Below are 14,939 nucleotides of genomic sequence, written 5' to 3' on the forward strand. Positions count from 1 at the left end.
TTTTACTGAGAAACCAAACTCTTCATTGTCTTACCTTTCTGATGACTTTTTTTGGAGGGTCACCTGCATTAAGTTCTCTTATTTCTTCCTTTCCCAAAGTGTGATCACATCACTTGCTTCCCTTATTCCTCTTCTCTCCTTCCTTTTCTCCCCCATCCACCCTTCTCTCCTCTTTTCATTTTGCTCTTCCATCTCATCCACTCTTCCAGTTTCAACCCTCCCCACTATGAAAACAATCCTCAGACTTCTGTGCCTATCCCTGACAACACTGTTGAGCCCAGCCAGGTTGGTATATTCATAACAGATGGAAAGCGGATAACTTTTTCTCTACATTGTCCTGCTGGTACCTGCAACTCAACTTCCCCAGACTGAATGAACTTGCCAGCACCCCTTCAGATAAGCTCCTCAAGCTACCCTCCCAATTTTTGCTGCTGGTGTAACTCTCCCAGGTGTACTGGATGAAGGTTTTTTCCTCTACCCTCTCCCACACACACAGTGGTGAAATGCAGTTAAGGTTTCTTCTGTCTGTCCCCTTCCTTTGAAGTAGCAAAGCCTTTGAAATCAGTCACTTAAGTTCAAGTCTCAGGTTTGTCATTTATTAACTGGTTAACTTGCATACTATTGAACCTCTATAAGATTTTGATTTTTATGTGCACATTTAAAACTTATCTTGCAGCATAAAAATTAAAACAAATCTAAATAGAATGGATGACTAATAGTTTATATTAAAAATGGTAGTTGTCACTATCATCATCATCATCTCCTAATACCTATGCTAATTATTATGGCTACAACCAGCCATTGACCCTGTGGATACCATGCTGGGGCTTCTGACAGATGGCATGTCACACCTGGACTATGTTTGTTCTGGGGCCAAGGCATCTCCAGTCCTACCTGACCCAGGTTCCCATCCAGAGGTAGACTACTTTAAAAATGAAATCTTTTTTTATTGTGGTAAAGATATATAACATAAAATTGACCACTTAATCATTTTTCAATGTACAGTTCATTGTTGGGAAAAAATCACCACCATCCCCCTCCAGAACCTTTTCATGGTCTCAAACTGAACCTCTGTCCCCATTAAACACTAACTCCCCATTCTCACCTCACCCACCTCTGGTAACCACCATCAGTTTCTGTGTCTCCAAATTTGACTACTTTAGGTACTTCATAGAAGTATACTCATTCAATAATTGTCTTTTTTATTTGTGTCTGGCTTATTTCACTTAGTGTAATATTATTTTCAAGGTGAGAGAGTCTGTTTTTACCTCTATGGATTTATGATCTGGGGAGTGGAAGGTAGTAACCTATTGCTGTGGAGAGTATTATCATATGCTCGGCACCTTCCTCCAGGTTATGGGTGACAAATTCAAACCTAAGCTCTTGTACTCAAGTAGAAGGAATAGAGGAACCAAGATACATTTTATTTCCTGGTATTGGCACTTGACAGCCATAGAATTTCCTTTAATGGATCATTCCTCTGAAATGATCTCATCCTACCTCCCCCCAAAGAAAATAATGGCTGAGAATGGGAATAAGAGTGGCAAGTGAGGGCTGAGAAAGGTCTGTCACATCGGCACAGTGAAGACCATGGGGACTTTTATGAATTTAGGTTTTTGGAAAGCAGGTAAACAGGGGTAATTGCTGAAAATGGAGTGAGGCATTGCAGGGAGCATGGGTGCTCGCACATTAGAGAAGTTGAAGGCACTGCACTCATCATTTCCAGTTCTTCTGTGAACAGTAGATGAACACTCATGCAGTCCTGAGCATTGCTGCGAAGCACACTGGGTTCAACTTAAAGCTCAGGGTCATTTCAGTGACCTGAAGTCCGTGTGCTCTGTGAGCCTGAGTAAATCACTAGCACATTTCAGAAGGTCTCAGTTTGGGGGATTTCCTAAAATAGTACATTGTGTTCAGTCACATAATGGACACAGAGTTACCAATACTTTATCTTTATCTTGATAAATAAAGATTAACATCCTTACTTAATGACATTTCTTTTAATAAAAAGAAACACAACTCTCCCAGAAACACTCAACTTTCATCTATTCTCATCATTTCCTACTGGAAAGCATCTTCTAGCATTCAAAACAGTGGGAGAAAATATGTACTTTGAATAAAGATTAGTCAGATCTGTTGAACATACTTAGATTTATGAAAAGCCATCCACATTGTTCTTATTTTCTAATTTCATCATTTTGGTGAAAAGTCACCAAGGAACTAACCTCTGGCTGAGAGCTCATGTCAGCCCCACAGCTACTCTCTGGGCTAGGCTGTATCATGTATATACAATTGCATTTGATTTTCATAATCACTTATGCAAATGAGGAATCTGAGGTTCAATAGAGTTAAGAAACTAGCTCAAGGCCACATGGCCAGCAATAGTGCTGAGAGGGGTCTTCAACCCCAGCAGTTAACACTCTCACCTCCTTGAATCTCTCCCATGTGCTTCTCCAAACTGCTCTTCTATACAAGAAATCAGTTGGTCAGAATGTTATTGCCAATGTACTGATTGATGTATTTGTTAAAAAGGAAAAAAGAAGAAAATCATGCCAAATCCTATACCTTCAGATCATCTAGGTTTGATGGGAGTGGGCCTGGCTTGAGAGAAGAGACACCAGTTTGTCCAGAAAAACTGTTTTTGACAGGAGACAAAGGGGTATTGCTCAGTGGTGTAGAAGAAGAGTTTGGATTTCTGACCATCTGTTCATTTGGTTCCCTGAAAAACAAACAAAAAAGAGGCACTTAAAATATAGTCAAATCTATATATGTGGGTGTGATATTATGATTTGTAAGAAATAACCATATATATTTGGTATTCATATGGTTTCTGGCTTACAGCTCTTAAAACCCTTGAAATTTCCTAAGTAGTGAGTGACAAAGGTATCTTTTGTCATATTAACGAGGTGACTTTTGGACTCTATCTAAGGAGGGATGCTGGTTGCCAAGAGAATCCGTCATACATTTAGAGGGTTAAACCTTTTCTTCCCACCCACCCTGCCCTCCAGGTGGGGGAGACAGACTGGAGATTGAATTCACCAATGGCCAACGATTTAATCAGTTGTGACTTTGTAATGAGGCTTCTGTAAAAACCCAAAAGCTTGGGAGTCAGAAAGTTTCTGGGTTGATGAACACGTGGAGGTGCTGGGAGAGTGGCCGGCTTGGAGAAGGGATGGAAGCTCCACACCCTTTCCTCATGCCTTGCCCTGTGCATCTGGCTGTTTCCTCAGTTATATTCTTTCATAACAAACCAATAATCTGGTAAGTAAAATGTTTCTCTGAGTTCCATGAGCCTTTCCAGCAAGCTAATCAAACCCAAAGAGGAGGTCATGGGAAACTCTGATCTATAGTTGGTTGACCATAAGCCCAGGTGACTTGTAATTGGCATCTTGATGGGGTGAGGGTGGCAGTCTTGTAGGACTGAGCCCTTAGCCTGTGGAATTTGATACTATTTTCAGGGAGCTAGTGTCAGAATTAAGTTGAATTATTAGACACCCAGCTGATGTTGGAGAATCACTTGGTGATGTGAGGGAAACCTCCCCCACACACTGGAATTGGGTGACCAGGACCTTTAGGAGGATGCTGTATTTAGATCAGATCACAGGTTAATTGTCTACCAGGATCAGGAAAGTAGTAAGTCAGCAGAAGAGACAGGGTGAGGAAAACCCCAGCAGGTGATATGGCAGATGGCAAAAGAGACTCAAGCTGAGTTTGGGGGAGACAGCAGGGAGTGGTAGAGACTCTGGCAAGTGGGCAAGACATATCCATGTATGATTTAACAGGTGCACTCTCATGGAGGCAGAAGCATGCCCAGGAGACTGTCCTCAGCATAATCACCTACCTCACCCAAGGCTGAACTGAGAGGCAGCTGCAACCCACCTTCCAGGTTTAGAGTGGAGGAGACTGTCCATTGAAAAGGTGACCTGGTGTGGAGGTCACACCCTGGGGCTCAGGAGTCGGTTTTCTTTTTTTTTTTTTCTCATTATATAAGTAATACATCTTTATTTTAGAAAATTTGTGGAGGAAAGGAAAAGATTTTAAGTGGTGAAAAAATATTCATAATGTCACTAGCTAGAGATAACTATTATTATTTTATGGATTTTCTTTGAGTTTGTATATTTTTAAATTAAATCTATTGGGGTAAGATTGATTAATAACATTACATAATTTTCAGGTGTACAACATTATAATACAAGAAAAAAAGGAAGTCAGTCTTTGAGGTTATCATTCAGTCACTCAGCTTTGTTGCTTCCTAAAACACAAGTGCTGAGCCCATTTAAGAAATGTAACCTGTGTTGGAATTGCTCACAATTCCAGCATACATTCTTAAATGGTTTCTCCTCTTGGTTCCACAGTTCAGTCTGCAAGTGCTCATACCTCCCTTTTTCCCAAGCAGGCCTCTGATTCAGTGGCATTGATTTACTTGCTCCCTCCTGACCTTACATTCCTGAAAAGGTGTGTGTGGTTTCTGAACAGTCATATCCTACACATACCAGAGGAGGACATGATGCACTATGGAACTCACTGGATCTCAATGTGCTAGCCCATAATTCCTCAGATGAACAGAAGCCATCCCACCCTCCGTGCCCAGCTCCCAACCCCCACCTTCCTTACTCACTTGAGTTGTGCGTGGTGAACCCCAGGGTAGCTGAGCCGCTGCTGCTGCTGCTGGCTGAGGATCTGGAGCTGCAGGAAGAGCTGCTGCTGCTGGAGCAACCTAGCATAGGCCGAGTCCATGGGCGGAGGCGACTTCTCCGCCTTCTGGTCTGGGGGGATGTACTGGTGATATTTCAGCTTCTTCACCTTTGGCTTGGGGTCCTTGGGCTTTTTGTGGCGGTTCTTACTGTCGCTCAAGGACTTGGACTGCAAAAGGATAAAGACACGCATGTGCTTCAGGTGGGAATGATTGGCATTATGGGTATACTGCAAGGAGGTTTTGTTTGACAGATGTTCTTGAATCTCAGAAATATAGAACAGCAAAGGCACAATGTGCAATCTCCAGGACATCAGGCTGTCTACAAAACAAACCCATTACAAGTGTAATACACTGGGAGGGCACCCCTTAGGTGGGGAGTCTTAAATCTCAGAAGTGGCTCCTGGAGTATTTTCTTCCTTGTGTAGAGTGAGATTAAGTCTGGGTTTCAGTGAGGAAGAACACTTTCCTCACTTCTAGCTAGCTGATGGCCTAATAAAGAATGCATTCTGATCCTGGGATTGACTCATAAGAAGGTTCTTCCATATGTACACATGTAACAGTTACTTAAGCACTTAGTAAATTGACTTAGATATGACATAAACTTAGATGACATTAATCTTGTCTTTGAAAATCCAGAATGAGAAGCTTTGTTGCTAAAAAGTAAGATGGAATGTCTCTCCCACTCCACCCACAAACCCTGGTATAAAATCAGGAAGTGATACCCTCTGAACTAATGACACTATATTCACTACAGAGAGGGTTTACCACATACCGGGGTCCTTCTGGAAGTTACCCTTTGTGGAGCATAATTTGTACACATTGAAAGAAGTGAAGGGTACAGGCTAGGAAGCTAAGAGAAATATCTGAACGTGGTACAATTACATTACTACATATTAGTTACCTTACCTGCAAGTTGGGGAAAACATTCTCTACTTTCTATCTCAGTGATCAAGATAAGGGCAATATTAGATAACATTGAAATAATAATAGGTCTCAGAAGACAGTGTGATTACATCTATTACCTGCTCCTAAAATCAAAAGGCCTCCAGCATATGTTAGGAAGCAATAGGTCCATACTGTGATCAGTTGAAAAATATAAATTTTCAAACCTTGACTGTATTTCAGAAGGTTGAAATGAAGAACATGGATGTCAGGACAGGAGACTGGAGACTTTGGGGAAAAGCTGGAGGGAAAGTGAGTTACCAGCAGTGCCCAGAAGAGGGGGCTCCTGAATAGCTGGCAGTTGTGTTCTGACTGGGCAGCATCCCCATTTTAACCACAAAACACACATCTGAAAGTGACCTCTCCAAAGGAGCAGACCGCTGGGTTTTCTCTGACTCAGCACATCCCACCACCGAAGCCTCTTTTTTTTCAAGGAGGCTACTCCTTGGAGGCTAATAAATAGTGAGCATATGTACTTCTCCCTGCTCATTAATTGAAGAACATTTTAGTTAATGAGTCTGACTTCTGCACCTGGGAAAGTTTCTGCGGGCCCTGCAGTCTCAGCTCTGCCAGCTTTGCTCCAGCTCAGCTTCTGTTTCTACCTCATGCTAGGACTTGCCTTGTCCCTGGGAGCTGCAGCCCTGGGCTTTGCTAAAGGATTTACTCTTCATGTTGCCTTAGCACAAGGACTGAGCCATCCCAAAGATACTAAAATCAGATCATTTTCTCTGCATAGTGAGGCAAAGTCTACTGAACACCTGGAATTCTGAATTTATGGACTTGTGTAGTTTCCCCTCTTTCTGAGACCAGAGGATAGTAAGGTTGTGGATTTGTTTCTCTGTTTCCTACCCAGAACTGCACGGCTGATCTAAGGAGAGAACACTCATTTTTCTAAAGCAGAGGTGCATCCAAAGTCCAGTGGCTTAAGATCTAGGTGTCAATGTGTAAAGAAGGTTAGAGTAATGTGACAGGGAACCATGTGGCCTGCAATCTCAAAGGTATTCTCATTGTAAGCTGCACACACACACTGGGGCCGCCATGCCGCACAGCAGCCAGGCTGCCTTCTGTTCTGCAAGGCAGAGCCACACACTCCAGTCTGCCAAAGCAGACTGTTCACCAAATGGCCTAACCTCCCCTCTCCAACAACTCACTCCTCCTGCCTCTTCTCCCTGAAATTTTCTGCTATGTACAGCTCTCGCCTCCACTTGCTGTCTGATGAGTTAGTTTTAACTTTTGACTGTTGTGAATGGTGTTGCTATGAATATTCATGTACAAGTTTTTGTTTGAACACCTGTTTTCAGTTCTTATGAGCACATACCCAGGAGTGGAAACTGAGTCACATGGTAATTCTACCTGGATTTATTAAGGAACTACTACCATTCTCCGGGGTGGCTGTACCGTTCTACATCTCCACTGGTAGTGTAAGGGAGTTCCCCTCTCCACATTGTCAGCACTGGCCATTTTCTTTCCTTTATCTTTTCTTTTCTTTTTTTTTTTTGACTATAGCCATTCTAGTGTGTGTGATATGATATTTTGTTGTGGTTTTGGTTTGCATTTTCCTGATGACTAATGACATTGAATACCTTTTTATGTGATTATTGGCAATTTCTTTACCTTTGGAGAAATGTCAAGTCCTTTAGGGCACATTTTTCTTACTTTCTAAAAACACTGAGTGGCTATGATACCCAACTGGACTACAGGCTCCTGGAGGGCAGGAGTCCTGTGTTATGCAGCTTTGATGCTCACTGACCACATAATAGATGTTACAGTTTTCAGAGCACTCCTCTTCATTCCATCATTGGCCTCACATGAACCTTACGGAGTCACCAGGGCAGGGTGGTTTCCCCAGCTCGATTGCCTCCTTCTTTGAGAAGCCCCCTAGTAGTGTCTTCCTAATTTGGAGATGATGAATATCGGACAACTGAGAGTTCGCAGGCATTGAGCAATCAGAAAATATTGGCTCTTACATGAACATGAACAGCCAATCCTGCTCTTTATTAAAGCTGACCTGTCCTTCCTCAGGGCAATGATCACATTCTCTTACTATACTGAGGCTGAAGGTTTTGCTAATGTGAATCATGAAATTTTAATACTATGGTAGAAGTGTTAATAAAATTTCTTTGTACACAACATTGGAAGTAATGTGAAGCTTTCCCTCTTTCCCCCTGCAATGAACAAATGTCATCAGTAGTCACATAATTTCAAAGCTGTTGAGCTGAATGAATTGTAAGCTGGGTTTAAGATGCTGCGTTTTGGTCGGGGTCCTCTACCGGGCAGCCGAAAGACCTGCCAGTCACCTTTGCGTATGCTGTGGAAGGGACTAGGGGGCTATTACTTCAACAATGATTCTTATTCAGTTTACAATCACTAAAAAAATATTTCCTAAGAGTCATTTCAGTACTCCATAAGTGGTGGTACTAGAGGTGAGAAGACATGCTCCCAAGTCAATGAGAAATTCTATGACATAAAATATTAAGGAGAAGGCTAAATGACTATTGTACAGTTAATTGAGGAGAGAACATTCTGTGAACTATTAATTATAGTAATGAGAAACTTAAACCAAAAATATGCTATAATGCTTGAGTTATGTGTCTTCTGTGAATAAAATCCTTGCCTTTACTTGTATTTCTGAATGGAGACTGGCTTGGATGACACAGATCTTACCTGTGCAAGGCCTTCAGGTCTGCCTCCTCTGCATAAAAGTCAGCTCCCCTACACTGATTTCATGGCCCTTACAAATTCTGTGTGCATATAATCAGCTGTGTCCATCTCCAGGATGAGCTTATGAAGTCTTTTCACTCAGGAACATACTAGCTGAGCTGTGGTTCCAAAGAAATGCAAACACACAGGTTTCTCCTCTGTAGAGACGACCCATGTGATGCTGCATAGGTAATAGGATCTTGGTCCATACTCACTGGTGGCCCATGGCTCAACTCTAGTCACACGATGTTCCTAGTGGACTAAGCTATTCATGGGTCACAGTGACTCTCCTTGTGTTGCCAGACCTAATTCAGTGCCTGCTCAGAGATGGCTCAGTGAGCAAGCTCTCATGCAGGGCTCAGAGGCTAGCCCGTCCATACCTTGACAGCAGCGTGTACAGGGTTGGGGGTGCTGAGGGGCCCAAGCCCCTGCTTCACTGCATCTGACTGGTTGCTGGGCTGTGAGACTGAGTCATTCCTGTCATTTTCTGAGCCAGAAGTAAGATCCTGAAATCCAAATTTTAGCATTATTAGAATATAAAAGTAACAACTGTGTGACATAGAAATGATAGAGCACAGCCTCTCCCCCCACCCCCCTACCCACAGCTCTACTGTTTTAACCCTGGCTTCATATCCAAGTACATAGAAGACTACTTCCTCCAGGAGAAAAAGTCACATATACAACTTGTCAACCATTTGAGGACATTTTGAGGAGAGAAAGGGGTCATTACTAGTAATCCACAAGACAAGTACGGAACTGGCCTATTCTTGACCAATTGGGACGTTTGTCAGCCTGTGTGAGGGTTCCTCCTCTCTGCGAAAAGGTCTGCCTGTTGGACTTGGTGATGGGATTAAAAGAAAGGGAGAGGGATGGGTGGGTGTAAGAACAGTGAGGAAAGTGGGACAACAAGTAGACAACAGGGTATTTGCAGATGGAGAAAAAAATGTGTGTGCATGTGCATCTCTGTCAACAAGTGTGTATGTGTGCATGTGTGTTCTATGCATAGCTGTGTGTCTCTGTGTAGTGTGCATGTGTACATTCATGTGCATGTATAGATATAGGATATATGTATACATATCTATGTATGGATGCATGATGTGTTCTGTGCATGTGCATGTGTGTATGTATCTGTAGTGTGTCTCTGTGTGTATGTATGTGTATTTGGTGTGCATGCCTCAATGCATGTGTGTGTTTGTGTTGTTCATGTGCACATGTGTACACTCATATACATGCAGGCGTGTGTGCATGTGAGTGCCTGTAGCGTCAGGACAAATCTTTGTGAGAGGAATGCTTCTGTAAGAAGAAGACTTGGAAGGAAATATAATCATCTTCTCTCCCATTTTCCTTCATTCCTATGCTGTGACGTTGACAAAAAGGGTCAGGGGCTGCTCAGGATCTCTGCCTGGGACTGCACAGCCCTTCCCTGAACCCTGGTGCCTGCAAGCAAAGGTCTGCAAGACCCATTCCTCCAGAGCCTCAGTGTCTCAATCTGTCGCGTGGGGTTTCCAGGTAAAAGGACAAAATGATCCTTGCCTTTTGCCTGGCTTTACTCAGTGTTCCCTTCTTCCCCTCTCTAGGGTTCAGCAGAAAAGTACTTGTCTTCTCCTCAAACCGTTCTTACATCAGAGGCTAAGGAATTTGCTGTCAGAACAATAGTACAAATGGTCTGAAAGACTCTTTGATGTTATCAGAGAGGTCCGGCTGTGGAGACTGGCTGTGGCAGACAGGGCAAGGAAAAGCACTTTGATTACCAGCTCCTGCACAGTAGATGTGTGCATATTTTGGCTCTGCTTTTTATGTCTCCCTGTTCTTCCCTTTCCACATTTTCTCCTTGGCAGCCTCAGCTTTGCTCCCATGGAGGAAAGCAGGGTGTGACAGTGACCAGTAAGTGGCATCATTTTGGGAAACAGGGCCCTGGATGATAATTACCAAACTGTCCCTGATAACTGAATGGTGCTTTATGGTGTAAAAAAGTGTTTTCAGATGTAATGTCTAATTTCAGTCCATCTTATAATTCCTGTGAGGCTGGGAGGAGTGAACTCTGGCTAAAGGGCAGGAACTGAAGGTCTGGAGGCTTCTCTCCAGAGTGGGTGTGCCCTAGAACAAGGGCTGGAAGCCCCCCATCTCATGGCCACACCAGTGGGTGTCCTGCCCCTCATGTGTGGGCACCCTGACACCTGCTCTTAGGACTCCGTGAGTACCAGCATGCCAGCTGAGGAAAATGCCGGTTAGCCTGGTGGCTTCTAGAGGGCCAGCTCCAGGGGCCAGGGGCATGGCAGTGTCCTGCACACCACACAGCTCCATAGTCTTGCAGAGTGGCCTTACTTCCTCTCCTGCCAGAATCAGCATCAGTGCCCCCTGCCTGGGGTCCTGTGGTAGCCAATAGAAAATGCATATGAACTGGCTAGTGCTGACCCTGGCACACAGTGAGCCCTTAACACATGGCCATGGCTGCTATTAGTAATCATCACGGTTCTTTATAAATGTGCTTTTCACAATATTTTCAATACACCTTCTTCACATTTTAAGAGTTTCTCTCCAGAAAGAGGTGAGTGCCGTGCTGGGTTTGGGGCTGGAAGTGGACCTTGCAGCGGTTTGGCAGGTAGGAACCTGTTCACAGCAGGACCTGCGTGGACCTCCGTTCTGTGGTCCAGCACCTCTAGTGACTGTTCCCTGTGTGAAAAGGCTGGGCTTTGAAACCAGTCCTGCTCATGCACATTCTGTTTAGGACATGGTTGGTGGGGCATCTAATCTCAGTAAACCTCATGTTTATTTTCCCTATAAAAATAGAGATAAAGGGCATCTACTTGGCAGAGTAGATGCTCGTAAATTAAGTCAAAGGAGATGGCCCTGGGATTCTCCCTCAGGGCTTTCTGGAGGTTTTTGCCACTATACACAGAACCCTGGACACAAAAGTGTGAGGAGAGGCACTGAGGTAATAGGCTGTCAAGAGATACTTTTGAATCTCAAATCAAAACTGTGTTGATTTTAAGACTGAAGAGATGACAGGCTGAGGTGTGGTTGGTTTACCTGTATTGCGCCCGGAGGACCTGCCAAAGAGGCCTCTGTAGCTTTAGTGTCTGGAGGAGATCTTGCTGGGCCCTGGGGGTCTTCGCTTCGAGTATGATCTGGAGAAAGCCCATCGCTGCTGCTGTCTTCCTCGAAGGCAAATGCATCTGCAGATTTGGAGAAAGTCACCTGGTTACCTGAGGGATAAAATCCAAAACTGGGTCAGTGGCTTAGGGACATCAAATGTTTCAATGGGTTACTCCCCTCCCCATCAGGATTAGCTCCTCGTTCTGTATCCAGTTCAAGGGAAGAGTGAAAATGAATTTTAAATTATTTCATTTCTCCTCTATTTACTCTGTATGGAAACTTGGGTTTTTAAACATAATGTTTGGCAGGGAAAGAATGAGTTACATTACTTGTTAAACTTTATTTTCAGGTTTATCCATTCCTGAACATTTTCTTTGTGAACCCGTATCTTTCTGAAACCAAATCAGGGAAGAGGAAAGATGGTAAAGGGACCACTGGACATGGACTGAGGCCAATGGAGCAAGCCCTGGGAGGATGCCTGTCTCCCTCAGTCTCACAACGAGAGAAGAATTGAGATGACAGTGTGTCATGTGCATCATCTTCAGTACAAAGCAGAGCACACACAGCAGGAAATGTTTAGCAAATTCTGCTAACAGGATAAGTTAGTAAGACAGCTACTAACTTTAAATTCCTGAATGTCAGGATTAGTTAATGTCACCAGGGTGTACCAAAGCCCCATTCAATTAATGCATATCTGTTTATAAGAGCCATAAATGTGTCTCAGAAAAGTCAGGATCACCTTTAATTGTCTAGTATTTAAATTTTCTTTCAATTCCTCATATCTCTGTGTCTATTTTAGAATCCACATTGGTGCTCACATGCAGAACTGCTTCCTCAGCAGCCCATGTGGACTTTGGGGCAGGACAGGTACCTTAGCTTAGGGAGAGGGGTTCCCAGACCAGACAGGACTATAATGACATCTTTGTATGTCCCTTATGGTTCTTAACTACTCAATTCCATCTGGTTTATTATCCAACTGCACTTTGTAACATGTGCTGGGGCTGTATCACTCATCTGGCCCGACTGCAGGCCTAGCTCTTCTGAAGGAATTTGGGTGTTATCAGGAAGTTTCCAGCCCGGTACTCTGCAGTCACACCGACAAGAACTTCTGACTCCTGCTCTGAGCAGATAAGAGAGAGGCGCTTTCACCGTGCAGGCTGGAGAGACAGCGAGGAGCTGGAAGTCATGGAACAAATGTGGTTTGGGGCTTGTCATCACCACCACTGCTGGCATCTGTCACGGCCCGTCACTCAGACATCCAAGGGTCAAATCAGGAAAGAGGCTAGACAAGGACAGGGCAGGTGGAAACTCCAGACGCTGGCCCATTGGGCAGCCTACTGTCCTGGAACAGCTTGGGGACCATATTGCTGCTTTCTATGATTATAAAAGTAATAAATGCTTATCATAAAAATTCATATCATATGGAATGTCCATAATAATTCCCCTTCATGGGAGTAATTTGTTTCCTTTTCTAGATTTCATTCTATACACATAACAAGACATATACACACAAATATTTAAAAAGTATTTCATCCAGATAGGACTGGGTAAGACATACTATTTTAAAACTTGCTTTCTTTCACTCTAAAGTGTTTCCTGGTGATCTTTCCATGTGAGCACATAAGAGGTCTTCCTCAATTAAAAATCATTATTTTATTGGTAGCAGCTACAGTTTTTCATTGCATTAATGGGAACTTTTATTTTACAACTTTTATTTTGTAAAGCACACTTTTTTAACTATAAAAATACCTGAAATAATAGACAAGTATGGAGAATAATATAAAACACCTGTTTATATATCAGCTGAAATAAATACAACCTATCATGTTCTTATGTGCATCAGAAACCTATTCATTTTTCAACAGGGGCATTTCATTGGGTATTTGACAAATATCAGCTTTTTCTCTGAGGTCAGGGGTCACTCTCCCTCCACCCCATTAGTACTCTGGTCTCAAATAGCTCCCTCTTTCTTTTAAGAGTCCAGAATTAGCTCACAACCTTTCTTTCTTTTTTTTTTTCTCACACAACAAAGGCTGCACTTCACAAATGAAGCTGTATTTGTCATTTCCATGGAATGTGAAAAAAATGTATATATTTCTTTCTCCAGGAGATCATTGGCCTGAGATCTTCCCAGGAAGGTTCTTCCAGTTGCCTCCCTGAATATACTTCCATTTTAAACTCAATCTATAAATTTCTTCACTTTAGAAACCATGTTGTTTTTGAAATTTCTAAATCCTACTTACATGTGTGGGATTAAATGCTTTGTTCCTGTTAGAACAATTACATGCATTGCTGGGGGCAGGTGGGCATGGGTGCTGGTGGTGGCAGGTGGGTGCTATGCCTTCCCCAGCCCAGGAATCACAGAACTTCATGGGGACCCACCTGGTAAGCACCTGAAGCCAATGCCATTCCCGTCCTCAGGGGGCTCCAAGTATGGCTGTGCTGGCCCCTTGAGGTGCTGGTTTTCTCTGCCCAACAGGGCCCCCATCTGAGAGCTTCATTATCATATATCCCACCTCCCCACTTCTTCAGTCTAAATGAGTACAGATCTTCTCTTAGCAATTTGATATTTCAGGTGACAAACTCCTCCCACCCCATACCTGCCACACCCAGAGCATCACATCCCAAATGTGTACGAATTAGAGGGAGTTAGCCAAACTGCCAAGTTGTCAAAGTAGTGTAACATGGGTAAAAATGTTTCAAGAAGGCTTGTTGGAAGGGAGGGAAGAAAGAAAGACAGAGAATGGTGACTCTTCTTAGCTCCCAGCCAACCCCCTTTTTAAGTGGAGTGACAGCAAATGATAAGAACAGTAGTTTGTGTCAGCAGTTCACTTAATAGTGTATCAATAATAAAAATAATCATTTGTTAGGGCTCATGTGGACCAGTAAATCAGAGCAGGGGGGATGTTTTCTCATCTCTCTTTGGAGGACCTTGCAGGGTCCAGTCCGTCCAGTTGCTCTGAGGCTAGGCTGATGGAGGGCCCAGCCTCGGGACTCTCAAGAGCCACAGCAGAAGGGTGGGAAGTCAGTGCTGCTCCCTGGAGGCCACCAGGGACCATGTTAGGAACACACTGGAAGATCTGCTGGCTGGTTGGAAGGAGGGAACAAAGAAAAGAGCCAATGTCTCCCCTCTTTCTGCACACCTGTCCCAAGGACATCTCTATATCCCACCATGTATTTTGCTTGAGTTTTCATGATTTGAGAGGCTGAATGTGACACCTTGATTGTGAGAACAGAGAAGGTGGGAGATTCTAGGAAGGGCGATTGTGATGATCTCACTGGGACTTGTCTCAGAGAAAGGCTGGAAGGGTTGGGGAAGCCCTGTTGTTGCTACCAGTACAGCAGTATGTCTTTTGCACTTGAACATCTGGCATTGGGTGACCTCAGATTGAGGCACTGGGATCATATGGAAAAGTCTAGAAGTCAAGTATCTGGAATAAAGGAGTCAGTAATCAGTCTCATTTCCCCAGCACCAGGCAGAGCACTCGTCAATTATTTTATTCAT

The 14,939-nt window shown here is 43.5% G+C and overlaps 1 protein-coding gene across 1 annotated transcript in view; it reads right to left on the bottom strand.

Moving 5' to 3' along the window:
• MYOCD (myocardin) overlaps positions 1 to 14,939 on the bottom strand; it is an 87,890-nt gene that overhangs the window by 13,950 nt on the left and 59,001 nt on the right. The window contains exons 6-9 of the mRNA XM_036032966.1: positions 11,369 to 11,544; positions 8,719 to 8,844; positions 4,619 to 4,863; positions 2,566 to 2,719 (exon numbers count right to left, since the gene is read on the bottom strand). Coding sequence (XP_035888859.1) covers positions 2,566 to 2,719; positions 4,619 to 4,863; positions 8,719 to 8,844; positions 11,369 to 11,544 — 701 coding nt within the window. The remainder of the gene's footprint in view (positions 1 to 2,565; positions 2,720 to 4,618; positions 4,864 to 8,718; positions 8,845 to 11,368; positions 11,545 to 14,939) is intronic.

This window comes from Phyllostomus discolor, chromosome 8, assembly GCF_004126475.2.
Source record: "Phyllostomus discolor isolate MPI-MPIP mPhyDis1 chromosome 8, mPhyDis1.pri.v3, whole genome shotgun sequence".
NCBI lineage: Eukaryota > Metazoa > Chordata > Mammalia > Chiroptera > Phyllostomidae > Phyllostomus > Phyllostomus discolor.